This window comes from Paramacrobiotus metropolitanus, unplaced genomic scaffold (genome assembly GCF_019649055.1).
Source record: "Paramacrobiotus metropolitanus isolate TYO unplaced genomic scaffold, Prichtersi_v1.0 Parri_scaffold0000012, whole genome shotgun sequence".
In the NCBI taxonomy this organism is placed as follows: Eukaryota; Metazoa; Tardigrada; class Eutardigrada; order Parachela; family Macrobiotidae; genus Paramacrobiotus; species Paramacrobiotus metropolitanus.
The window spans coordinates 160,346-186,181 of NW_026570232.1; the positions used below are offsets into that span (position 1 = coordinate 160,346).

Sequence of the window (25,836 nt, forward strand, 5' to 3'; positions counted from 1 at the left end):
GACACTGAATGTCCACGTTCAGTGTGGAAGCGCAATCGTCCAGATATGTTTCTCCTGTGTTAAGGAAAACAGAGGATCTGGCTTATATCCACGGTATCACACTGCGTTGTGATAAAGCCACATATATACCAATCCATCTAGAGTCCAATGCGGTTAAACCACTTCCATTGAAAAATCTGCAGCGAATCGTTTCATATTACAGATTTTTGCTTTAACAAACAATGATGTTCATCTGAGAGAATACAGTAAGTACAGACGGCGATATCCTTGCAATATATTGGCTCTGTGTTGGAGTATAAATTTTTAGACATGGTTGTAAGCGGGTACTTATATTCTTATGCTACCAAGAATTTAATTCAAAAAGAATGCTACGAGTACATACACGTATCCAGATCATAGCATTCTTAAAATTTATGATTGAATGTGTTAGGCAGACTAAGGCACCATAGTTTCTTGGTTTGAAATATGTTTACATAAATGGCTGGCTCACAAAATTAGTTTTCGAATATGTATTATGTGCGCAACAAATCCAGTCTTCTTATGCAAAATTCGTTCAAAAACGGTTAATGCCCACAAACGATGCGTATTAAGTATTTGTACACTATATTTCGGCAAAGTGAATTACGTACATTACAGAGATAACTCACATATCAAAGGGCACTAAAAATATCAAGGGAAAGAAGCGGTGCCAAAATAGAAGGACCTCCAAGATCTATGGAGCCTGTGGGCTGTGGTTTATTGGCAACACTTTTGTGTTCATACAACGCGGAGTTCAGTTTGGAGTACAATCTTTGGAGTTTGGAGCATAACTGAATGAACAGAAGCGATGGATCATGGAATCGAAACAAACCCGCCCGAAGAAAAAAATTATGTTTTGGGACAGAGCACTTTGCATATTTTAGACAGCAAATTATGGTTTTGTGGCCTGACCAATAAATGATACTTGTCCATTCAAGCGGCAAATATTATGAGCAAGCCGAAGATTTGCATAGTTCTCAGCGGCATATAAAATTATAGCATATCTGTTCCACCATGTGTGTTCATGTAAATCTGTTCCATACGATTCACACGCCAATATAGAAAAACAATGTGCAGATAGTTCTCGCCGCTGGGCTTCAAGACATTTGGAACACTCGGACCAGAAGCCGCCCGACTGGTGAACGTACTAGAAAAGGTGATCCAGCAAGAGAAGGGAGAAGCGCGAGCTACAGAAATTTTGCTTCAACGGACCAGCACAGAAATTCAGCAAGGAAACGCAGCATCTATAATGGGAACAGCGCCGCCGGCGGCGAATTTATACTAAATTTTGCTGTTATCCGTTCGCTTCAGTTTGTAGATGTTGTTGTTTAATTAATTGTCATTCCAGTTTCTGATGGTTTTGGGGAAGTTGGGAGAAGTGTATTGAGTATTGGAAATTAAACACATGTGCAAATACATACTTGTATACGCATGCACGCATTGTACATAAACATGCACGCATTGTACTTGTGGTACCGGCAGCAAAGAAAAACTATCAGTTTAATACAGTCAGTAAAAATAAAGACAATGGATGCAAAATTTAAAACAACGGATGAATACAACTTTTACAAGGGCAATCTTTTAAGTCAAGTAAAATTAGCAAGTAAAAGCCAAAAAACTATCATAATTACAGTAAAATAATAATAGTTACAAGCTAGAATGCGCAATTGTATAGCTTGGCGTTAACTTTTTCCATTGTACCGGACGATGCGTTTCTTCTATTAACGAATTGCATTTGGGTCAATGTGTTGAATACTTTTGCCATTTAAATTGCAAAAAAACTGTTAACATATTTCTAGTTGAGAAAGTCTGCACATGGGTTCCCAATTGTGGTCAATACTGATGATGTAAATTTCGAAAAAGATTGTAAGTGGTGCGCATTTCCCCTTATATTACTTAACGAACACTAAATACTGTGTCATTTAATTATATAGTTTTCCCTATGACAAATATAAGTGTTCACTCCCATTCGCAATAGAGTCTTTCGGGATCTATTAATATGTTTTGCTGCGAACTACAAATGTTTGTTGGGACATTTCTTGTCCCAACAACCTCTGACCTTGTTTATTTTTACGCATATTTGTGGCGCACAGCCTAACAAATCAAGTACAGAACGTCAATTCAGGCTGCGTTTTCACTGATCAGGTAAAGCGAAGCCGCGAAGGTACTCGTATAACTGATCCAAAAGTTACCTGTCCGGTAGGTCATGACCTTTACCGCAAAATGAACTACCGGAGGTTTACGAATGCGAACTCCGGTTCGGATATTGCATTCTAGTCGACATCTTGTAATGTACGTAATATGATGCATTACAAGCAGTGGTTTAAGTTGGATTTTCAATGCTTCTCCGTTTCATGTTTTTTTTATGAAATCGGGCAAGTGCCACAATGAAATTCCGCGTAAATAAACTTGCGTTATTGCTGATATCGTACACTGCATCCTACCCCCGTTATAACTTGAAATTTACTGCTATTTTGGCAGCCCTGTACAACCTGATGTTGAGGATATAATTATACGAGTACACACATAAATTCCTTAATTTTTTGGTTTTAAAACTGTACAATTCACATCATGTCCAATGTTATAACTGTGCTCTGTACATGGGAAATATTGTATTTCTGGATTACAACATATGTTTTCCATGTCGTCTTCGGCATGTGAAGTACTCATTTGTCAACACATAAAGATAGCTAAGGACCAAAACCGGGTGAAAGAGGTTTTTTTAGGCAGCGGTGATCTATCCAAATGCTACCGGGAAACGCGATATGTGTTATGGGTACAAATACCGTACAATCCCCGAGCAGGATAGCATTGAAGAAGTGTTTTTGTTATAAATCTCGTTCTTAGTACTCACAAGTCAGTTTGTACTTTCATGTGATACTTATTAAAGGTTAACCAAGCCTTCAAAAAAAGGACTAACACATTTAGAGAGAAAGCTTCTAAAATTAAAAATGAGGAGCGTAAGAAGAGCAAAAATGCTGGAAGCGTTCGTATATGACATTCGTCCTATATTAATTTGATAATGAGGAATGCACAATAATATCATAGGTTTCGGCCTGGATGATACCGTTTAAAAGCGTTTAGTTGGCAAAAGCAAGTGAAACAGTGCTACCTTCTTTGGAAACCGCTAGCGCACTCAACTTTACATAGTCACACTTAACGCTTTCTGGCAGCGGAAATGTGTTGGGACAAATTAAGCTGTGTGTCGTGAAGTGCACCATGCGCATCCGTTTGTCTTCTAGAATTACTTACATTCTGCCATATTTATAAGTCGTGCGTCTGCGTCAGACATTAATATTATTCATCAAGGCAAGCACGTGCTTTTAATTAAACTTTAACCATTTTGACTGCCCACGTCTACTGCATCTTCAGAATGGCTTAAACTCAACGATATAAGGGAACAACATTTTTTTCATATACATTGACAGTTAAAACATTAAATTGTAATAACAATCTGGAAAACTTCATTTCCGGAAGAAACCATTAAACGGGCAAATCTATCGAAACACAGTAAAACTTCACAACCGAGTCAGCACAGCTAAAAAATCTGGAAGTTATTAGATCAAGTCTGCATTGCGAAAAGGCACGGATTAGCGGCTAATATACATCCACATCCACGAGAATACCGGTGCGATCTGAGCAAAATTGCTACTAGCGACCTAAAAACGCGGCCAACCCTTCAATTTTAATTGTACAAAAAGCACAGGGGGAGCGCGTTCCTTTGCAGAGAATTTCTGTGGAAGAAAATTAAACACTGCGCATCACACCGGTTCTGCGTTGGTACTGATTGCTCTAGAAGAACCATTGACGCTGGACTTGGACCTGGCGAATTCGCATCGCTTGAGCCGGTTTGGCAGCAAGAAAATCAGGCTGGCAACTAATGAGGCAAGAATCCAGGCGGCACCGGCGAAATAAAACGGCACACTGGAAGTCGTTTTTCCCTCAACGGTACCTATGACGGAAATGCGCTAGTCAAGAGCCAGGCAAACACGGTTTTAAAATAGTATTGCTGACATACAGCCGTTGCTGCATAAGTAATAGTGACTTCGTACGATAGCAGTCGGCGATGTACTAGTAAGTTAGATGCAACTCGCCAACCAATTTCATCAGAAATTCTAATTTCGGTAAGCTAAAGTTTGTTGATATCTGACAAAGTGTATTTAGTTATAAAGTAATGTAAGAAATAGGTAGTAAGTACGTTTAATAAGTAATAAATAAGTTTTATAACGGTTTTTCTTTGCAGTTGCAATTTACTTGCGTTTGAAAAAATGCATGAAATGCATGCCGTTCATGCTGCAACGTTGGTATTCGTCACATTTAGAAATGCTCGTTTGTAATTATTATAATCTGAAAAGCCTGCGTAACGCCTAAGAAGTAGCTGTCAACTATTGAACAGTTTAGCACCACGAACACAACAGATGACCAAAATACAACTCTTCATACATGGGACGCAACATACGCACCATGCAAAGGTGGTCCAATCATGCTGGCAATTCCGGCAAGTAGTTGTGTCTGTCCGAACGCGATCGGAAGCTGCTCCAGACCCATCCGGCTCGAGAGAATGATCGACATGAGCGAAATGTAAGGAGCTAAAGGACACTTCAATTAAACAGCCTGCTGTGTTAAGTAGCGCCCATTCATTTCCGTCCGTATACTAACCAATAAAAAATCCATAGACTACTCCGTTAATCAATAGACCGGTGAATGAGGTGCACATCGGGACCAAGGCCAAGGTCACGCCGCTGGCGAAGATACACAGGTTATGGATTTTCAGTGCATCGAACCGCGGTCGATCGGCCAGTGCGCCGAAGAATATGCGGCCGATTATGCCGGCGCCACAAATGGCCGTAATGACGGTGGCCGCGGTGTCCTTATCAATGGGGAATTTTTCAATGGCGAAAGACGGCAGGAAGAATGACGGCGTGAGAAACGCAATCGACCCGATAAAGCTGGCGCAGCTGTAGATGAGAAACGTCGGTACGCGGTAGATGTGGAAGTTGATCATGTCGGCCAGCGCCTGCCGGATCAGCGGCGGCAAGCAACCTTGATCATCCTCACCGGAAGTCGCCTTGGTGATCTGCAAGGCTGGGAGGGTCTTATGTTGCGGATTGCGCATCAGCGCCGCCGCAATACAGCACTGCAGCGCCGTCCCAGCTAAAAATAACATGGACCCTTGCCAGCCATAGTAATCCAGTAACAACTGGACAAAATTCGGGAATACCATGCCGCCGACACTTGATCCGCACACGGCGATGCCCACTGCCAGTGCGCTCTGGTCTTGAAAGTATGAGCACACGCACATAATCGATGGGGAATAAATAAACCCGAAACCGATCCCTGCAAAAATGACCGTGTAAATATCAGCAGATGTGCTTTACATGCTCAGTTTAAATCCGCATTCCACCGCGTCTCTTATTTGCAATTTATTAAATTAAAGGGTTAGAATTTTCTTCCTACTCCAAACGGTTTGCGACAACTGACGTGGATTAGTTAACGCCAATGGCCAAAAAGTTATACGGCTTTCTTCCCATTGTGAAACCCGCGCAAGCAGTATTTTTAAATTATATACATACTTGTATCATACGGTATATAACATGATTAACTGAATAATATGTTCATACTTTTAATAATAACTGGTCAAAATGTTTGTGGCGGTATTTTAAATCAACTTTAAACATATGGAAAAAGAGTAACTTTACTGTACAGTAAGCGACTTGTAACCTACAACAAGAAATTACCGACAGAAAACATGGGTTTCGTGCTAATTGCTGATTTTAATGGGGAACATGTTTACACCGCACGACAATCCATTGTGCAAAAAGACCGTATGACTATGTTCTATTCATCCCACGTGCTTTATCCTTAATTTGGCATGATTAACGACAGCCTTCGGCTTCTGAACTAAATTTTTCATCATTTAAACGACGGACTGTGTCGCTAACCGTATTCGACTACCGTAAAAACACGACGGCGCTCGTGCCAAGATGCATTCAAGCGTTTATCCCGCCTATTTGCGTCACATTCACGGTCACGTCGAATCCTTGTAGGCTCAAATTTGCATTTAATGACTAAAGGAAATAGCTCGAGCCGGGAGTCTACTCGTTTACGTTCCATATCGTAATTACTTTGATTTTTTCGATCCAATAAACACTGGATATCGCCGTGCCGGGCCCGACAAACTTAATCCATCTAATGCAAAAGGAGACTATAATTTCACACTGCACTATCTGGGTGTGATCGATCCACCCGTCCGTTCAGGAAAAACTAATAGAGAAACAGTAGCAGCCGGCACAATCGAATTTACCAAACTGGCATCCTAAATTCGTCATCCAAGTGTAATCGTATAGCGCAGACTGAAGTTCGTGGTTAGCGATCTATCACCGCCATCAAAAATTTAACTTTGAAGAATCTGCGCCGAATTACGTCTCAATCTCACAATGCGACGTAATCTGTCAATTATCTCACGGTGAAAACGCAGCCGCTTTGTGACGGTTACAGTGATTACGCTACTTTTGCCTTTACAGGGAGGGGACGTTTATTTCCGCTGCAAAGTAAGACCGATAATTGCGACCACCGCAGCGATCAATAACTATTGGCGCAATGCCGGTTGGGAAATCAAGTTGCCGGAAGTTCTCGGCTTGCTAAACACACCGCTTAAGCACCGTTGCATAAAAGCAATAAATTATCGATAAATTTTTTTATCTACGAATTACTCAAACGTTTTAAAATCGCTTTGTAATCAGACTGATCCAAAGCGATTAAATTTTTTTATGTAAAACTTAAAATTACAGTAATTGTCAGTTTATCACTGATGTAGAAATGCCCGTGAAACGTCGGGCGGACAAATGCATCTGACCGTTTTAGAAAACAAACAAAAAAGTGCTACGGTTGCAACAAACTCTGTCTGAGCCGGGAAACCTTTCGCGACGTCCCTTAATGCCAAAACAAACGCACACGGCTTTCAGCATGCTTACCACCGATAATTCCAAACGTTAGGAAGAGAACGTAGACATTGGTAACGAAAAAGCTAGCGCCGAATCCACAGGCTGCCGTCACTGCACCGCAGGCTATGACAATACGATAACCAAATGTGTCCGCTAATCCACAAGCAATGGGTCCTAAATATTATCGATAAACAATTTGAGAGCAAAATAATTACACACACGTATTCGAAAGAGCGCTGTCGAAATCAATTACAATCATAATGGCGTACCCATAAACAAGTAAACCCCAACTAATAGACTCCCAATCCATGATGTTATGGATTCCGGCTCGACGAACAAATCGTTAAATTCAATCAGATAAATGCCGAACGAATTAGCCACACCGTCCACCACGAAGGAGCACAGGAACGCCGCGCCGACAATCACCCAACCGTAGCCACCTTCCGGAGCAATGGTCAACGCGGGTGACGGTGAATACGGCGGCTTGGATTCCCCATCCAAATCTGTACGAGGAGTAAAAACAGCTGATTATTCATCGCCTTTCACCTTAACAATAATACTACTTTGGGTAGATCTTTTGAATCAGAGTATTCAGTAATCAGTATCTGAGATTTCATATAGTTACTGGATTTTTAGACTTCGACATATTTTGGAAAGATAATTAATTCGAAACTCTTTTGACACTGACATTACGGTGCCAAATTTTTTTTGACTCATGTAAGCAAAGGAGATAACACGAGGGAATGTTTAATCTGATGACTATTTCCGGATCATCTCCAAAATTTACCTGCTTCTATTTTTGCTTACAAATGATAGCTCTTCACTTGTCAGTGCAGCTGAATTTGCGCTTGATGTCTCGAGAAAATCAAGTGCAAGACTTCTGATGCTTTTACTGCAGTTGTAGCATGGAAATGCTGCATCTGTAGCATCTACTGAGTAGGATTATAGTAACATTACTATAATTCCTGTATTATTGACTAATTCATTATATTAACTTGTAAGTGCTATCTTTTTCTCTGGTTGCACTTATATCAATCAAGCAAATACGACTTATATAAACAGACCGGACTGGTCCATTGAATACCGCAATGAGCGGACATTTATTGTGCAGCGCTGATTTATTATTATTAACTGCTACGACTTTTACTAACCGCAAGATGAGAATATGTATAAATATACATATATTTTACAGTTAATACTTATTATCATAATACATTAATACTTATTATAAGAAATCCATGCACTCAAGTAAATAGTTTTAGTTTAAATATGGACGCTTTGGCTAAACTTTATACCATTGCAATACATAAATGAAAAGCGGACCTCATTGTCCGTTCCATAAAGTATTTCTGGAATTCGAAGATCACGCTGATGGAAATTCATGGTAAAAGTATTTGTATTTATTACCGAGTACCCATCGGCCATCGGTAATTAAAATTAAAGAACCGATAGATCGTCACCGTTTTGTGTTTTTTTTAAGGGAATGACGAGAAAAAAGAAATTAGAAGTGATATCTGATACATACATTAATAACTGGCGCCTCTTACGATTTCTTTCTCGTAAGATGATTTAACTGGGCAGTTGAAAGAATTAAAGTGCACACTGCACAGTGCAGTATTTGCTTGTTAAATCCGTTCTATCTGGGGTTTGGAAATCGAGATACAACGAAGCTAACCGAAAGGAAATGTCATGTTGCAAAAAAAACGTTTACAAAACTCCGTTATAAAACCATATAAACCATAATTATTACGATTGATTTGTGTAAATACAAATTAATTCCATTTTTTGCAACGTAGCGCTGTGTACCTGATAGTGCATTTGAACTGGGAACTTTGAGAGTCTGGCGTTCGGAAGGTAAGAGATCGCGCAGGTTATCATCATGCCGGCAGCTTGTGTTCGTCCCGAGCTTAGCTTTTTCTATCTGCTTATCCGGTGATCCGTTTACTGAGTTTAAATGACCATTAAGCTTTAAGTTTTTCAATGGCATATTGTCCAGGGATCGCGCACAACATAATAGGAAGAATATTCGTTGATAACGCACACGCGCTGTATTGATCCTCGTGCTGTTTATAGTTTTAGACCCGAAGAATCATGCGTCCTCAGTGTTACACAGTCAAGACAACATTCTTAAGTTAAAAGAATTTCGTAATAATATTAGGCGAATCAGTGCGAAGGAAAACCACTAAGTTAAAACCCGTTGGTGAAGAATACTGAAGATGTGACTGTCTGCATCTGGTAACAGTAATACAAATAACACACCCTCTCCTTTAATTGTATAGCAATACAAAAACTGATTGGTATGCTTCGTACAAACAAAGGGAAACAGCAAGAGCAGCGAACAATGGAAACACAGGAAACCAAACTACACGTAGCGCCAGCAGAATCTTAAGCTCTATAAGCCCTTCTGAAGATGAAGATGATCTGGCCCATTCTCGATCGGCAGATATGGCGAAAAAGTGCATACAAAAGCTAACTAACTGGAAGTCCTATGCGAGCACTAGCGAAGACTGAGAGAAAGTGTTAAGCCGGCAGCGCTTCCACGATACCGAAAAAGCAAACATGGGTAGAACTTCCTGTCGCCAGACACAAGCTGGGGAAGCTGATGGCTTACGCAACAGCTTAAAAGCGTTTCTCCCGGTTTAGCGTTTCTGAGTTTCTCCCGGGTTGGCAACAGACATACTGCAGTACGTGTGCGCCGACATGTACAGGCCGACAGCACCACTTCATGTGACCGGTCGTCAGCATATTAAAGTACGGTACTGTACGGTTCCTGCTACAGTGCGGGAAGTACGGTACAGTTCTGCCTTTATACGGTACGTACTGTAAATGCAAAAAGATTTCAATCTCCCACTGTCACATCATATCCGATTGTAACTGTACGGATTCTGGGGATGACGGCGACGGATGACGCACGCGCGCAACACTGGCGTATTAAACAAATACAATTGTACAGTACAGTATGCACTTGTCGTACTCGTACATACAATACTTACTTACTCATTATTTCGTTCGGCTTGCGCTTTATTGCGGTATAATCACACGACAAAATTGATTACTTCAAATCTGACAAAGAAACATGTTAACAGATAATTTATATTAAATAATATGTTAATAAGTACAGTAAGTACTGTAAAGTGTAAACTATTGTAAGTACTTATCAAGGCTTCCACAATAATCATCTTTTACAAAAATAATTGTCTTAATGGTGTTAAAGGAAAGTTTTGCCAATATCTGATGTAAACAATTTTTATACGAAGTTGAAACTCATTGTACATAGATAATTATATTATGTAAATAATATTTATAATATAAAATTTAATCATAAGTCGCACTACTTAAATAATATTTTTACTATTATAAGTAGTACGACTTTAATACGAGTAAAGTAAGTACAGTACTAATACTCGAACCGTATTGTACGCAGTGCAGGTATGTATAAAGAAGTATTAAAAACAAAACTCAATTTTACAGGCGGGCGTGGAGACTGGACCCGATGGTGAGCCGCTGCCGACCACGTGCACAATTTTTCGTTCTTCGGCCATGTGAGACCGAACTTTCTGCTTTTCACGTGTATAACTGCGGTGTCCGGATAGATGTGTTTCCAGTTGAGGTAGCGCAGCATTCCCGGTTTGGATTTTTAATTTTCATCTGCATCTTTTTGTGGAATTGTTGTTCCCGTTGACATTGTCGGTTCCCGTTGTCCTTGGTTCATTTTGTCAGACAGGTGTCTATCCCCGAAAATGTCTAATGGAAGAGCTCGATTTGGTCCACTGGTATGAACTCTGGCAAAAGCGCAACAGGCATGACCTTTTTACGTTTTTCCTTGCAGTGCGTTGTTTCGCATTTGCAGGCACCTAGCATGGACAATGATCTGCAGCAAAATGGAGACCAGTTTCCTAACGGGTTTTTTGGCTCACTGAATCCTCTTCCATCAAAATTGGCGCGTGCCACAACCTTCACATCCGTGGATAAAAAGCAACGACCACCAAATGTGCGCTTTCGTGGCAATGCTACCGTGGAGGATTCGGAAAACATTTCCCCACTGTCACATGCAGATTGCTATGGCAATGGTCAGTCTGAGGATGTTCCCTTCGTTCTTATGGTAAGTGCCATCTTGCTGGACGTACAGGGAAGTTCGTTCAGCTGATAACTTTGGGGTCAATGACTTAGTTTGTCTTCGCAGTTTTGATCTTTTGCGTAAAATGTGAAATTTGTATAGTTCAAAGCGAAAGTAAACTTGCTGCGGACTTATAATAATTTACACGGTAATACTTATCTTTCAGGCACCACCACCGGTTGGGCATTTTCGCTTCGGGAGGCAGAGAAACAAGGAGGAATATGGTCAGCAGAATGGAAACTCTCAGGTCCACGGCGCCACGGTTCTGGAAGGATCTCAGACTTCATATGCTCTGAAGAATGGCAGTGACGCTACGATTCATTCAGCTCTCGGCCAAAAAGAGTTCGTACTTTTTGAAAAGCGATTCTTTAAGCGCAGTCTTCATCTTGAGGTTTCAACAATTTTACGGTTACATTTTGCTTATACAATTGTTATTATTATTAAGTTTTTGGTATTTATTACTTAACTTCCGTGGATTTTCATGTGCTGTAAGTATACATTGCGGTTTATAGTTTATTGCATTGAAATATCTGCAGTTTCGCTCCATCAGTTGCAACCCACAATTCAACCTTGCAAGCTCGTTTGAGTGACCTGCTGCCACCACCATTACCTAATGCCGACCCAGCAGTCGAACCATTTTCTCCGGCGTATTACAGCAAAGGGAAGAGAGCGTGGTATGCTTACTTAACAGTATTTTTCTCCGACAGGTCATCACTTGCATTTTCTGGAAGTCATGCCGATTTTGCTCTGATCGGTTTTGTTCTAACGTAGCTTTTGGAAGAAAATAAATTATGCAACCGTCCAACGTGGTGTTTTTTCTCAGGATCATTGAAATTCGTGCACTGAAAAACAAGATCGAAAAGATAAAGTGAGTAGTTTTAGTATTTGTCCTTCTAAATGTCCTCTTGCATCATCGCTTTGTAAAAAATGAAGATCTTTTTCCACAGAATACCCCTTTCCCAGCAGGAGTTCGAGGCAAAACTAACTTGGGTGGAAAAAGTGAATTCCATGTGGTTCTGGCTCGCTCAACCTGGTCGTCTGGATGAATTGACGTGTGTAATGAAGGAGTTCAGCCACCTCGTTCAAGATTACAAAACCAGTGAACCATTAAAACCGCTACGGTATGGTCTGGTAGATTGACAGTTTTGCGCACTCCGAAGTGGGTTGCATAGGTTGCCTTTAGAACGTCGTGAGGTTTACCATTATTAATTGTTGCTGTTGCTCAAGATTTCCTTGTTTAGTGAGGCGAAGGACAGAACCGTGGTGCTGGCTCCATACGGTGATTGCTATTACCGGGCTGTGGTCGTGGGCAAATATCCAGACAATGACGCAATGGTTTTTTTCCCTGATTACGGCAATCGACAGGTAAAGATACATATGAAAATGTATTTACTACAGCTCTACGATGTATCTTACAAATGCGCTTGGATCTGCTTTTCAGAAACTGTCGTGCGGTGTGCTTTTAGCGGTACCAGATGAAATGGCTGAGGCGCTTGCTTTTCCCATGGTTGCGACTCGATGCAAGCCAGTGGACATCGACTTTGGGTATCAGTTTAAAACGTCCAAAAGTCAGGAAGACGTTAGTAATACACTGGCGGAAGTTATGGAGAAGTCTCGTTTCTCTGGAGCCGTGCTGAATGTTTCGACTCACTTGTGCGAAGTGAACGTGTCGATGGTGCCCTTGTATTGTGATTTGAGCAAATTCCTGCTGGCCCATGGAACTAATTTAGCGAAAAAGTAAACACTAAGCATATGAAAAACATCTTTATTGTCAGGATTGACTGTTATACATATGTGATTACAGTAAGTACTTAAATGTCAGGATACACGCAGTATTTCGGTTGTGTTGCAGACACCTTCCTCATCGCACAGGCCTTGAAAACAATGGCATGTTGGTTCGGATTGCAGTCGTATCGTCGGCTTCTGAGATATTCTGCTTGGTAGACTCGTCCAATACTACGAAATTTCATTTATCAGGCGTCGAGAAGGATCTTTACGACTACATGAGTCGCTGTCCTGCAGAAGTTACAGTGTAAGTTCCATTTAAATTTGCCTAAACGAACTGGAACTGTATTTATCAAGTCGACAAATAATATTAAAACCGTGACTATTTATTCGAGCCGTATTTAATACGGTTAAAACGACTGTTTTAGGCCGCAGGTTGGTGATCTGGTTTGCGTCGCCTTGAATGGTGGAAATCGTGCGGGCCGGGGACGTGTGGTAGAGTATTCGGGTTCGGACGGGATGGTTAGTCTGGTACTGCTGGATTATGGCTCTACGCGAGTGTTCAAAGTATCACATGATCGTGTGCGTTCCTTACGACGTAAAGATCTGGATATGCCGCCATGGGCTCTGCGGTGCATTATTGATGGGATTGCAAGTGAATCTCGTTCAGCGGAGCATACCAAACGCATTGATGCATTAGCCTCTGAGATACTGAAGGTCAAGCATGATTACTGGATGCACTTTTTGGACTACAGTGTAGGCGAAGGTAAAGGAGATGAATATGCCAGAGTATCGATCACGATTATGGAGAACGGGAAGGAACGAGACTATCGGGATGTTCTGCTTGAACGCATGGACATTAAACAACAAAAGTAACTATGAGAACGTTAAGTTCACGGATGCCGGTGTTTTCAAGTAATTTTCTGGAGGATGTTTTTAGCTTCTCACTTTTTTTAGCGCTGCATTGGAATGATTTTTAACGGGCAGCCATGGGTTTATTTAATATTTGATCGCGCTTTTTATGCGCTTGTCGTACCGTTTTTATCGTTTAAATAAGTACGTTTTCGGGTCTCTTCTCAGTGCCCATGTGTAGAATGCATGTTCTGGATTTGTGAGAGTAATGAATAAAGCACAGAAGATACAACTGAGGGTTGAATTAAAATGCAAGAACAAAATCATCGAATCCTGAAGTGAGAACATCGATCGATGGTATTAATTAATTATCACCCGTAAGAATGACCATAGCACTTACTGCAGTTTTCTGGAAACAGAAGCTACTGGTGCTCCGTGGGGCATATTAGGTATGTACAAATATTATATCTATACAGGGCATACTAGTATGTATGTAAGTATTATATTTTTTTGTATTGCTGTTGCTACTATAGAAACCACAGTGAGATTGGAAAGTTTCCAAACCTTGTCACAACGGTTCTAAAGTACGCAGCGCGTAGTCTTAAAAAATTGCAAAAAATTGGAAAAACGTGTGTACAGGTAATGTGTATAAAAGGCTTGCAAACAGGAGAACGGGATTATGTAGAATTGGGTGGGTACAATACAGAAGTACATAATGCAATTATGCAAGCAATAATTTTGACACCGGTCTAGGTGCATGATGCATTGCTATCAATTTGCCACGATTAAAAACAATTATATGTAAACACTTATAGTTCTACATGTATTTACGTATAATTATAAATATTGTACAAATGTCCTACTGTCACCTTTATGCCAAATAGACGGATTTCTGGTTATAGGGATACAGTGGGATCAAGCTGCTGAATTGTGTTTTTTGGGTCTACGCTTACGGGCCGAATGTGTTTCACCGTCAAACTGATAATAAGAGTTAAAAATTACTACAAATGAATTACGAAAAAATTGATCTTGACTCGGTAGGACTGGTGTCATATGATTTCGCTCCGCGTTGTATTCAGCCGGACTCATTATTACACTGGCCCGTGTTTGACCATTTCCACACCGTGTTAGAATCGGCCAACACCTTTCTCTCGATCAACCCCGGAGTACACGCGGTCGCCTGCGAAACGCTACACCTTCGCGTGGAAAAAGACCACATACGAGACCCGGATCGTAGTGATTATTTCCAGACAGGGGAAATTCTCCGCCCGTTCGTTAAAGGTCTTCGCGTCTGGGTGCAGAAACGGCCAGAAAATCTCCGCAGTCCCATTCCGGATCAGATCAACTACATTAACTTCGTGCCGAACATTGCGAAAACGGAAGCCGCGGATAAAAATCCGATGGAAATCATTACCGAGATGAATGACTGGATTAAAGAGCACCGCATTCCCGGCCGGATTATTTCCATCGATACACTGCAGATGCGCGGTGTGGAAGGCGAAGTCAACGTGGATATTACCAGCTGGAAGCAGGACAGTGCCGCGCATGTCAAACAGAGCTTTTTGAACTTTTTCCGAATTTTCTACGTGATTGATGCATCGTATCCCGTCGAGGAAATCGGGTTTATGGATTTTCTTCCCGAAACGCTGGAAGGTGTGGGGATTTTCAGCTGGCCAATCGTCGAACGCTTACCGGAAGTGGTGGATCACGTTAGCCAATGGGCGAAGCGCTTGCCGCCCAACGTCCGCCTCCTCAACTTTCAGACTATTCTGTGTCGTTCTGACTACAAAATGTGTCTGGATCCATACAAAACATATTACTGGGATGAATATTTCCACGTGTACCATCGACGACTATTGCGTATCGGGTACGCATTGACCACGGAAAAGAGCCTTCCTGTTGTGCCGGTTGCCAATATGGTCACCACAGTATTGTTCGCTCCCGGCATCGTCCGCGACCCGCACTGGTATAAATGGTCCGGTGCGTATGAAACGCAAAGCACGGTAAAGGAGCGTATGAATGCGTGGATTAAACTCACGCAGGCTAGTGTTGTCGGGGTGGAAACGCTAGCGTACAAGGCTAGCACAGGAGCGGAGTGCTCCGAAGGGTTTAATGCAATGCACACCTGGAACGAGAAAGGTCGTCATGGTGCCAAGCAGGAACAGTATCTCATTTGTTTAAGGGTTTATATCAACGGTGCGCCTGATGAGCCGAAAGATTTTCTCTGGCCAAAAACCTTGCTAGACTGGGAAAAGGAAAACCCGAGTAGTAATTGTAAATTTTGTTGATTCTGAATGCTGCATAGATTTGCGGTAGCCCATGCATTTATCTAGGTGTAAAAGATGTTTGTTCATACAGCTATTGTACAGATATTGTATATGCTATTATACTCTGCACAGTAAATAATACCTACATTTCGTTGTGTATGCCTATTAAATGTTCAAATTTTGAACAATTTCACTATTGATAAAGATCTAGACCATTCAAATAATTTTTTTAGTAAAATCTGAAGCTGCTTTGTTTTAATTTATGTATGTGTTTTCACGCGATAATGGTAAATTTTGCTCTGTCCAACGATTTCGTTGCAGCTTTGACCCCTTATGGTTTTCTCCGTGCCACAGTTTAAATATATTAATTTTTGCTATAGTGTGTGTGTTTGTAGTGTATGCATGAACTTCACAAGTTACAAGTAGCAGCAATGACATTTGTCCATTAATTTAGGGCTCGATGTGCCTTGTCTTTCACCTGCATATATGCTACCAAATTCATAAAATTAAGTTCAAAACCGATAGTGCTGTATATGCCAACAGTAGCGGCGTGTGTGCTTAATTTATTAATTTGATTGTCTAATGCCATCGTGTTTACCGGCAATTTGTTTGTCTTATTGCTCAACCGGATCCTACTTAATGTCAGATAGAGACGAACCTGTGGCATCCGTTATTCTACAGGTTCATCTACACGGTGGGAATACCGCATATATGCCACAAATAAATCCAGTAAAACGAGTTGGGTTCTACGCCTGCATGTGTATACGCGAATGCAGCGTAGCCGTCGTAGCGGTACATAATAATAATCATAAGCCAAAGGGCCTTATAAACTGTTGAATTATGAAAGCGTTGAATAAAGTTTTACATTTGCCACCACGATATATGAACTTATATCTGGCAGGCCACTCGGACATTATTTATGTCTGCCGCAAGTTCGCCTGATTTGCACATGCAGAGAGTTAAACTTCTCCAAAATACTGGATATTATAAACGATTTATCATTCGTACCACATGGTATTTTGGATACATAAATCTAATATAGATACCTTTATTGGCTGCAGTAGTGCAGTTTTAGCTTTTCAGGATAAACTAAAGAGCATCGGTGTATTGTTCGAGCCGCAGGTATGTGACACTGTGACCTTAAAACTTTGTCGGTCGATTTTTATCATATCTGTATCGCTTGTACTTTCACCATTGGTTAAATCGGAAGATATGTCATTCTACAAACAATAGAATGTTTTAATATTTTTTATGATATTATGGATATATCTGTACATGTAAAGGACAAATTCCTCACAACAGCATTTTCGCCTGCATGATTGCAATCATCGCCGTTTCTTCCCAGAATACGCTCTCGATTAAGTCTAATTCGCACAAGAAGCTGCGGCATACTTAATTTAGATGAATTTTTATCGTTAGAAGTGCATGTGGAACTCGTCTTGATCAACAATAATTTATTGCGTATCCAGCAAACAACAATGGTTTTGCGCTAACCGTATCCATGCAGTTGATAAGCACTGCTAATACAGTGTGCCGCAGCCAGGTCCGTCGAGTCTGACCGGTGATTAAGTGGCCAACACAACCAGTCCACTAACGGATTTCCACACACATTTTCGTCTTAGCACCGGAAGCGCCGCTAATCCTTTTTTCGACCACCCTTCAGTAATTGTTTATATGAAGGTATGACCGGCGCGACTGAAACGTCAGATGCTGTATTTCTCATCACGTCGATGTACATCAGACGCATATTACACTGATCGGCTTTTTTCCAATGGTCAGACGCGTCATTACTTACCAGTGCAATTATTTTGTGGCGTCAGACGGCATTGTTGTGGCTAAATTTCATCTAAATCACATGACATAGACCTTGAAACTCCGATGTCGCAGCTAAAGGTACTTTTGCAACAGCGTGGTTGCCCAATGCCCATTTCCGATTTATTTGCATGCCATCATTGTTAGCGTAACTAAGCGCTGTTGGCTAGTAAAATCCCGAGCTAATCCAAGTCACGGCTAAATGAATAATTGTTATTTACTACTTATACGACGTGGATTGCGGCAGAATGACTGGCAGCCGCAAATGCGCTACTTGGTGGTCAAAATGTCGGTCCAAAATTAATTTGCGTTATCTTACTAGTTTGTGTTTTCAGACCACCATGATCGTAATTGCGGTCAATCTTCTCCTCAGCTGCATGTACGTGTTGAGCCAACACGCGCACCACGGAGCGGCAGTGCTGCAGTCATCGCCGCTGCAGCAAAGTCCCGCCGGAGCGACACCAGTTGCCGGTAAATATAAATTATTGATGATTGTACTTATTGAAGAACTTACGCGATCGCGGAGCGGCAGTACTGTAATAAGCAAAACTATATTGCTGCTTTTTTATCAAAGAGTTAACTGATCAGTATTAACAAAATTAATTTAAATTAACTTTTTCAAAATTAATAAAGATACATATAATTCGAAGGCTGTCGAATAACAAATTTAAATGCAGGCGAACTGCGAGGTTCCGCCACGGAAGCGGACGCGGTAAAATCTGTCCAACTGCGGGAACTGCAAGTTGGCCCATCACGTGGCAGTATTTCCAAAGCGCCGACTTCCAAGCGTTATCACGATGTACTGGAGAAACCGAAATTTCTCCCGTATACGCAGTCAGAAGGTGGCCGCGAGCGCCCGAAGAAACACCAGCAACAGCAGCAGCAACAGCAGTCTGCCGACAGCAGCGGTTCTAACGGCAAAGTCAGCTACGAAATCAAAGTATATATTCCGCGACCGGAAGCGGCACCATCCGAGTCCGTTCCAGAACGAATCGCTGCATCCTCGGAAATTTCACCCAGTCGAGCCGAACCGGAATACATGATCTCGCCGCACTACGCCTACGACGACAGACCACCGCCCATCGCCAAATACGGCCACTATGGAATGCCGGCTGTGAAGCCGGTTCACGACACAAAACCCTATTATTATGTTCCCGTCTATGAAGATCCCAACGCGCCCGAACCCAAAACACCCGCCAGCAAACTATACCACCCCAACGATCGCGAGGTGTACAAACCTCGCCTGGTGGAGGTATCTCACCCGAACAGTCCCGAACACAAGACGTCCGAGGATGCCTCTCGACCGGTGACCTTTGTAGAGGTCAAACCGGTTAAGACCGCTGAGCCAGCGTATCCGCCCAGCTACAAACCAAAAAAACCATTATACGGAACATCCGAACGTCCCGCGTACGATAGCCGGGACCGTGAGCACGGTTACGTGCGCCCTAATACCGAAACGTACGTCATCGGGGATTACGTACCGTATGAATTGCAGCAAACAACGGATCCTCCCGTGGCTGCCGCCGACAAGGAAACCGCGTACTACGAAAAGATCGCCGCCGAGCCGTCGTATAATGAAGTGCAAAGGTCACGGCCACGGGGTCCCGATGGGTATGGATACGGGTCACCGGGTTATTATCATTCACCGCCGCCTCCTCCACCGCCCGTCTATCAAGCGGCGCCGTCCTACTACTACGTGTATCCTTACCATGGAAATTATGGGCAACATGGCAGCGGCTACTACAGTCAAAACAGCCACGGTGCAGGGGGACAGTATCGTGGACAGCATCCCAGGCCGCTATACTCCGGCTACGGATACGCGGCCTTTGCACCTTACAGATGAAAGTCAAGCAAGATCAATGTTAAAACCAAATACGGTGGTTGTACTGGTTATTGTAGTATTAGGATGCTTTCGCAGGTAAAGCTGATCAAAAGGGCGAATCCCATTCCGGGCAGGGCGCAGTCGCACGAGTTGCAATTGTTATGCAGTGCTTGTATCATAAACAAAACGGCTAGCAATAAAGTTACTGTACTGTACTTACTATGTACGAGTAGTAATCCTAGACTTCCTTATCCTTACTTTTTCAGGTTATTATGACGTACCCATGCGTAAGCCATCCACCAGCATGGTCGATTTATGTCCGAAAAAGTGACACAGAAAAATCAAACCCAGTGCCCATATTATATTAATCATAATAAATTAATAATCATATTTGATAATGTTATCAGTTTTACTTCTCTGGTGAAACGTAATGGGCTAAAAGTTTAAAACTATAACGCACTCGTACGAATATCAAAAATGTAGCCGCCGCAAGACGGCGGTATTACATCTTAGTGACGTATGAACCGGAAGCCATGGTGTGCATTCACACTCTCTGTTAACTTCGCTCCAGAAAGTCAGAAACAGCAAAAGCACTGTAAACTTATCCATCGTTTTCGACATCTTTCCCTCTGGAGTTTAGACGATTTATATGGGCTAACTTGACTTGCATTGTGTTTTGTGCATAATAGGGAATCGTTAAACATGGGTTTTTTTATAAATATGCACGTTTGAAAGTCGCTGTATTATATCTGCAGTTGCTGATTGGGTTTGAGAGAGTGAAGTCTCCTGCTTTTCGCACACCATGAAGTGCCATTATGAAGTTCTACAGATTGCTAAAGATGCATCCGTGGAAGAGATCAAGTTCGTTCATCCACCGCAACCGCAACGTTTTTGTGAAACTGACTGTTAAGAATATTGTGTTTTTTCCAGGAAAGCACGGGATCGTCTGGCCAGACAGGTTCGTAACTTTAAAAAGAAACTGAAGTAAATAAATTACTTGATGTGAAATTGCTTCTTTGTTCGTGAATTGCGAGTAATCATGCTTTCCACTGAAACTAATCACCTGATGTTGCAGTATCATCCGGATAAAGCTTATCAGTTGAGCGATCCATCTCTTATAGCGGACTTCACGGCGACATTCCGTCTCATCCAGCAGGCATACGAAGTGTTAAGTGACACACACGAAAGAGCATGGTATGGTGCAAAGCAGCGTACACGAAATTTATAAATGGTCGTGATTGTGGAAATCTGATTATACTTATACTTCTTTTGTCAAGCAGAATATTTAATAAATTTGTTTTTAAATCCATGAGCACGGCAGTGCTGCTCAACCTTGCTGTGACAGTGCTTACTTGCTGATTTGCAGGTACGACAGCCACCGGGAACAGATTCTCAACGGGAAGGGCTCTGTTCAGCAAGATGTGGAAATTTTCTCCTTTTTCAACACGTCCTGCTACAGCGGATTTGCGGATGATGACAAGGGATTTTTTACGGTTTATAGAAATCTGTTTGAGAAGATCAGTGAAGAGGATAAGCGGCTAGCGGAAGACGCCAAAGAAGAGCTTGAAGTGCCGGCTTTCGGTAAGTTTGTTTTGAGATATTATATTTTATCAATGATATTTTTAATACTCATACCATTTGTTAAATACCAGAACCGTTTGTAAATATCGGTTTCACGTAATAAAAGATAATTTACCGCACCAAGTTCTTTTCTGGATTACCCGTCGAAAAGTATACAAGCATTCGGTTTGCTTTCCATGAATCTACTGTGTTATTCGGTTTTATTCCTGGATTCACATGATCACATTCACACATTCAGATTTCCTCTGCAAATTGGACATGTATTATTTTCTTGAGCTACGATATCGCGCGTTTGCCAGTTTGTTTAGCGTTGCGAATGTTCATTTTGTAGGAACATCGACAAGTTCTTATGAGGAGTTTGTGAATCCTTTTTACGGGTTTTGGCAAAGTTATTCCACCAAACGGCCATTTTATTCGCTGGACAAATGGGATCTTCGCCAGGCTGAGAATCGACGTGTATCACGAGCGATGGAAAAAGAGAACAAGAAACTCCGCGATGCCGCCAAGAAAGAATGGAATGATTCAGTAAGGGAGCTGGTTGGTTTTGTCCGGAAACGAGATCCGCGTGTGAAAGCCTACCGTAAACTGTTAGAAGAAAAAGCAGCCGAAAACCAGAGAAAAGCCAAGGAAATTCAAGAGCAGCACTTGCGAAAGCGCCAGGAATTTCTGGCCTCTACTAAAAATCACGATTCCGCTGATATGGAAAAGAGGTACCGGGAGCTGGAGAATTCGTTGGGTGGACACTCAACCGATGAAGGAAATGAGACTGAAGAAATAGTGATTGAAGATGATGTGGAAATTGAGGATGAAGATCCGTTATACTGCATCAGTTGTGATAAAAGATTTAAGAGTTTCCCAGCTATGCGAAACCACATCAAATCCAATATGCACAAAAGAAATATGGAACTGTTGCGAAGTGAATTAGAACAGGATGAGGAAACGGGACTTACCGATTTGACTGATCAAATAGATAATTTAAGTGTCACGGAGATTCCTGAACCAGAAATCGTCGCTTCCGAATCGGATGTTAAAATGTCTTCCCCTCACGCTTCAGAATCTGGGAGTCAAAGTGTCAGTGTGGAAACCAAGTCACTTTCTGACCATAGTGAAGCATCAGGAAAGAGGAAGGTCACATTTGGGAAAAGCGAAGTGAAACATTTAGACGATTTGGATGCATCAGAATCTGTCATTTTGGCAGAAGACCCGGTTAATACCGTCCATGTTGAAGAATATCAGAGTCGAAATAAAGCGAAAAAAGATAAGAAGGCTAAAAAAGCTCAGCAAAAAGTGCAAGAACTTGGTTTACGATGTGGTGTATGTAAGGATGTTTTTGATACAAGAAACAAACTGTTTCAACATATTAAAGATAAAGGACATGCTGTTTTAAAATGAATTGTGTCATACTTTCTGCTCGCAGTTTTGTCATCAGGTGCAAAACTCTAAATTCGCAAGTTTGCTGACTGTGTTTGAATTTTTATTCTGTTCTCAACATACCGGAATATAATCAACCATTCTAAAAACAAAACCAATAAACTGGCAACTGTCACTGATCATTCTTTATTTGCATCAGAAGCCGACCAATGTTCCCATCGCTTTTTATGGCGCTTTTTCTTCTGTTCGGGCTCGTTTCCTTTTCTTTTTAACTGAAAAGAAGGCTTACTGAATGGTAAGGTTTGATCAGAACCGTCCGCCTCCGGCACTTCCATACTCCCGTCTTCTCCAATTTTTGATCCGCTCGATAACCGCAACGAAAAATCCATTGGTCTTGTGTTTCTCGGTAAACGCGCGCAGGCAATTCGGCCCGACAGCATATTTCGGTTTTCCACAACCTCTCCATTTGGGTAGATATCGGGAAAACGGTCTCAGAATAAAAGAAGCAGCATACGGTTTCAGGGCCTCTTGGACAACCTCCTCGTCCTCTTCCGGATTAATAGAACACGTAGAATATACGACACGCTGCACATTGGGAAAGGATAGCGCATGTTTCAGCAATGTAGCCTGAAGACCTTTTAATTTTTGCAGTCGTTGCCGGTCTTCTTTTGTATTACGGAACTTCTTCTTATTTTGCTTGATCCGTGAAGTTGTTCCAGACCCAGTACAGGTGGGATCAACTAAGATGTGGGATGCTTTGGAATAGTCTTCCGATTCTGGGTTAATATGCAGGAAGTCGTCATTGATAACTTCGGTGCAATCCACTCCGTAATGTTTAAGCAAATCCTTCATTATTTTGCAACGAGCTTCTTGGATATCCACCGCGAAAATTTTTCTGCAAAAATCATAATTTACGGTATTACAAACTTAATTATCATTTTAATGCGATCTGTAACAACAGAATCGACAAGTAAAATCAGATTAATATTGAAAATAAAATCGAAACCACCAATGCTGTCCTACTTCTATGTATACATTAATTCCAAGTTTTGACGGGCAAAACGGAAAGATAAGTTATGTAGTATGTACTAATTTTCTTCACAGTGCATCAAATTTGCGTCACCGAGGCGTATAATATAAAAACTACCGTGCCGTTACGTTTAACTACGGAATTCCGAAATTTTAAACACCATGCGCAAAATACAAAATCACAATGGTCTACTCAACCAATTCAAACATACCCTTCGTTTTTCATCAACGCAGCCAAATGCGAAGTTTTCATTCCAGGAGCCGCGCACGCATCAATGACTGTACTTCCAGGAGGTGGATTTAATAACAACGAGGCAAGACAGCTGGCCTGCAACAATTATTTATCAACCTAGTACGGGAGCCGGGTGTAGTAAAAAAAGTACTTATAAGTTGTACTTACTTTGTCTTGCAAAATGACCTTGCCTTCCTTCTCCAGAGGATGATCGTGAAATATGACGGTAGGATGGAACACCAGCATGTCAGGAACGTGGTAATCACGGAAGAATACTGTTTTCTTTAATTTCCGGATAATGGTTTTTAAAAACCTAAAATTCGCAATAAATATCCATTAGTCGATTCCTACGTTTACACCGCTTATCAAGCAAAGAAAATCCTTACGTATGCTGAGATATGGAAGCATCGTATTCCTCCAGCTCAAATCCTTCTTCTTGTAGCCTCTTGCAAACTTCCTCTGTTGTAGTTTTCAATGTATTTACCCTCACGTACCGCGGTGTAGAAAGCGTCACTACAAAACATTAGAATACTTACAAAATTACGACATTCCGGCTCCTACATGAAAACAAGAAAAATCATCACTCTATTCCTACTTATTTCAAATTAGGATTACAAATTGAAATTCAATTTTTCTAAAACCTTAGGGAAACAAAGTATTTAATTATTACAAAATTCAAAGCAGAACAGCAGCAAAACACTTACATGAATGTTTAAAAAATTAAGTATGCCAAAGGCGCCGTAAATAACAGACATTCAAATTCACAGAAAGGTTGCCTTCAAAGCTGAAAACGGCCGATAATGCCACGAAAGAACATACTTGCAGTCTTTGTTGATTTGATCTCTTTGATGCTGTTAATATTTCTCTCCTTCAAGTATGCCTTCAAGATGTCCTTCAGGACGTTTTCGTGTTTTGCCACCAATCTGCCAACGCCTTTCCTCTTTTTCATATTTCCAAATAAAATATCAAAAGCAGCAACATAAGCCATCGACTTCGTAATGCGCGGTTCGAGCTTCAACAAACGGGAATCATGAACGATCTTCTTGACATGCGGCAGATGGTCGATGGTTTTCTGTGTGAGCGCCAGCAGAAGTCTCTTATCCTACAAAAAAATTAATTCGGTAAACAAACTGGTATGGCAAATCTGAATAGTAGAAACCGCACATTCGCAAAATTGAAAGTCAAGCCTGCCCAATTACGTAAACACAAGGGACTAAAATGTCTAAACAGAAAACCACGCGAAAGCAAGTGTGGAGCGGCTCTCCTCGAGGCAATTCACTGACTTTTTTACGTACCTGAAAGGGAGAGTTGAAAATCGCCGATTTAACAGAGGCCCGCCGACCAAGTACTGCGTCGATACATTCGGCAGCAGCAGCGTAGAGATCTCTTTCGATGTTTCCAACATGGCTCTCCAATACATCCACACCGGATGAAATTTTCTGCTTCGCAGAACTTGCACTTTCCAGCTCTTCGCCAGCTTCGCTATCCATAATAATTACTCTGAGGAATGTCAATAAGAAATCTGACTCGCGTCGGTCACTGAAATCGAAATTACCTCGATGAAATCAGTTACAGTACTTACTACTTACATTAAGATTTAGGTTTCGAGTAAAGAAAAGAAGCAGTTCCGTTCAATGCCGACATGCACTTACAAGCAGCAGAAACGTAGTGGAATGCCACTGCACTCGCATTCCACGATCTCTTGGCACTTTCTGCCATCTGGGCGTACTAGCTGCGGGTGGTGATTTTGTAAACTTTCTTAGCCTTTAAACCTACGAATAACTGTCAAGGTCCTTCAAATCTTTTCACATCATTTTGTAGCCATTTGTCGTGGGGTTGACCTTACTCCTGAAATATCTGGTATCGCTAAAATCGGCTAATTGCTGATTGGAGTACTCGTAGTCTTTTTTGATAAACATGGCTGGACTGACGGCAGAACAGCGACACAACGGTGGTGGATCGATTTTTATTAGCGATGAAGAGTTTCTCTCGTTATCTGTACTTGTTATCTGTACTTCAGCAAAATTATTATCTGGAAATCGCGCCAGAAGAACAGATGGAAAGCA

General features: G+C 41.6%; 6 protein-coding genes across 9 annotated transcripts; 4 read left to right on the forward strand and 2 right to left on the reverse strand.

Moving 5' to 3' along the window:
- Nucleotides 1-3,328: 3,328 nt before the first annotated feature.
- LOC129583919 (monocarboxylate transporter 13-like) lies at nt 3,329-9,547 on the reverse strand. Its single transcript, XM_055475971.1, has 6 exons — nt 8,769-9,547; nt 7,232-7,465; nt 6,993-7,136; nt 4,678-5,355; nt 4,482-4,607; nt 3,329-3,970 (listed from the first exon to the last, which is right to left on the reverse strand). The coding sequence occupies exons 1-6, from the start codon at nt 8,947-8,949 to the stop codon at nt 3,780-3,782; spliced, it is 1,554 nt and encodes a 517-aa protein (XP_055331946.1). The 5' UTR covers nt 8,950-9,547; the 3' UTR covers nt 3,329-3,779.
- A 929-nt stretch (nt 9,548-10,476) lies between these two features.
- Nucleotides 10,477-13,954, forward strand: LOC129583930 (uncharacterized). Its single transcript, XM_055475984.1, has 10 exons — nt 10,477-10,735; nt 10,813-11,064; nt 11,246-11,421; nt 11,616-11,753; nt 11,903-11,947; nt 12,027-12,200; nt 12,321-12,444; nt 12,521-12,816; nt 12,932-13,111; nt 13,233-13,954. The coding sequence occupies exons 1-10, from the start codon at nt 10,703-10,705 to the stop codon at nt 13,678-13,680; spliced, it is 1,866 nt and encodes a 621-aa protein (XP_055331959.1). The 5' UTR covers nt 10,477-10,702; the 3' UTR covers nt 13,681-13,954.
- A 295-nt stretch (nt 13,955-14,249) lies between these two features.
- Nucleotides 14,250-16,296, forward strand: LOC129584005 (uncharacterized). 2 transcript variants are annotated; one of them, XM_055476085.1, is made up of 2 exons: nt 14,250-14,295; nt 14,559-16,296. In XM_055476085.1, exon 2 carries the CDS (start codon nt 14,664-14,666, stop codon nt 15,942-15,944), a length of 1,281 nt encoding a protein of 426 aa, XP_055332060.1. In that variant the 5' UTR covers nt 14,250-14,295; nt 14,559-14,663; the 3' UTR covers nt 15,945-16,296. The 2 variants fall into 2 exon arrangements, with proteins under 2 accessions (XP_055332060.1, XP_055332059.1); XM_055476084.1 differs by having other exon boundaries at nt 14,262-14,347.
- A 1,106-nt stretch (nt 16,297-17,402) lies between these two features.
- On the forward strand, nt 17,403-19,721 carry LOC129584114 (uncharacterized). Of its 3 annotated transcripts, none has more exons than XM_055476220.1 (3): nt 17,403-17,603; nt 18,071-18,206; nt 18,413-19,721. In XM_055476220.1, exons 1-3 carry the CDS (start codon nt 17,598-17,600, stop codon nt 19,576-19,578), a joined length of 1,308 nt encoding a protein of 435 aa, XP_055332195.1. In that variant the 5' UTR covers nt 17,403-17,597; the 3' UTR covers nt 19,579-19,721. The 3 variants fall into 3 exon arrangements, with proteins under 3 accessions (XP_055332195.1, XP_055332193.1, XP_055332192.1); XM_055476218.1 differs by lacking the exon at nt 17,403-17,603 and adding an exon at nt 17,655-17,816; XM_055476217.1 differs by lacking the exon at nt 17,403-17,603 and having other exon boundaries at nt 17,926-18,206.
- Nucleotides 19,722-20,133: 412 nt separating this feature from the next.
- On the forward strand, nt 20,134-22,677 carry LOC129583819 (dnaJ homolog subfamily C member 21-like). Its single transcript, XM_055475796.1, has 5 exons — nt 20,134-20,418; nt 20,488-20,515; nt 20,633-20,751; nt 20,924-21,138; nt 21,470-22,677. The coding sequence occupies exons 1-5, from the start codon at nt 20,360-20,362 to the stop codon at nt 22,528-22,530; spliced, it is 1,482 nt and encodes a 493-aa protein (XP_055331771.1). The 5' UTR covers nt 20,134-20,359; the 3' UTR covers nt 22,531-22,677.
- LOC129583820 (28S rRNA (cytosine-C(5))-methyltransferase-like) lies at nt 22,600-25,405 on the reverse strand. Its single transcript, XM_055475798.1, has 6 exons — nt 25,066-25,405; nt 24,590-24,872; nt 24,157-24,283; nt 23,939-24,083; nt 23,751-23,866; nt 22,600-23,404 (listed from the first exon to the last, which is right to left on the reverse strand). The coding sequence occupies exons 1-6, from the start codon at nt 25,258-25,260 to the stop codon at nt 22,816-22,818; spliced, it is 1,455 nt and encodes a 484-aa protein (XP_055331773.1). The 5' UTR covers nt 25,261-25,405; the 3' UTR covers nt 22,600-22,815.
- Between the last annotated feature and the right edge of the window lie 431 nt (nt 25,406-25,836).

Coding starts and splice junctions, on each gene's coding strand:
- LOC129583919 (XM_055475971.1), bottom strand. CDS start 8,949: ATGCCATTGAAAAACTTAAAGCTTAATGGTCATTTAAACTCAGTAAAC. Junction 4,608..4,677: donor AGTCTATGGATTTTTTATTG/GTTAGTATACGG, acceptor AGTGTCCTTTAG/CTCCTTACATTTCGCTCATG. Junction 3,971..4,481: donor GATTGGACCACCTTTGCATG/GTGCGTATGTTG, acceptor TTTCCGTCATAG/GTACCGTTGAGGGAAAAACG.
- LOC129583930 (XM_055475984.1), top strand. CDS start 10,703: ATGTCTAATGGAAGAGCTCGATTTGGTCCACTG. Junction 11,065..11,245: donor ATGTTCCCTTCGTTCTTATG/GTAAGTGCCATC, acceptor CTTATCTTTCAG/GCACCACCACCGGTTGGGCA. Junction 12,201..12,320: donor GAACCATTAAAACCGCTACG/GTATGGTCTGGT, acceptor TTCCTTGTTTAG/TGAGGCGAAGGACAGAACCG.
- LOC129584005 (XM_055476085.1), top strand. CDS start 14,664: ATGAATTACGAAAAAATTGATCTTGACTCGGTAGGACTGGTGTCATAT.
- LOC129584114 (XM_055476217.1), top strand. CDS start 17,984: ATGACTGGCAGCCGCAAATGCGCTACTTGGTGGTCAAAATGTCGGTCC. Junction 18,207..18,412: donor CGGAGCGACACCAGTTGCCG/GTAAATATAAAT, acceptor ATTTAAATGCAG/GCGAACTGCGAGGTTCCGCC.
- LOC129583819 (XM_055475796.1), top strand. CDS start 20,360: ATGAAGTGCCATTATGAAGTTCTACAGATTGCTAAAGATGCATCCGTG. Junction 20,419..20,487: donor GCATCCGTGGAAGAGATCAA/GTTCGTTCATCC, acceptor TGTTTTTTCCAG/GAAAGCACGGGATCGTCTGG. Junction 20,516..20,632: donor GGGATCGTCTGGCCAGACAG/GTTCGTAACTTT, acceptor CTGATGTTGCAG/TATCATCCGGATAAAGCTTA.
- LOC129583820 (XM_055475798.1), bottom strand. CDS start 25,260: ATGGATAGCGAAGCTGGCGAAGAGCTGGAAAGTGCAAGTTCTGCGAAG. Junction 24,873..25,065: donor TTTTCAACTCTCCCTTTCAG/GTACGTAAAAAA, acceptor ATTTTTTTGTAG/GATAAGAGACTTCTGCTGGC. Junction 23,405..23,750: donor GCGTTGATGAAAAACGAAGG/GTATGTTTGAAT, acceptor TGATTTTTGCAG/AAAAATTTTCGCGGTGGATA.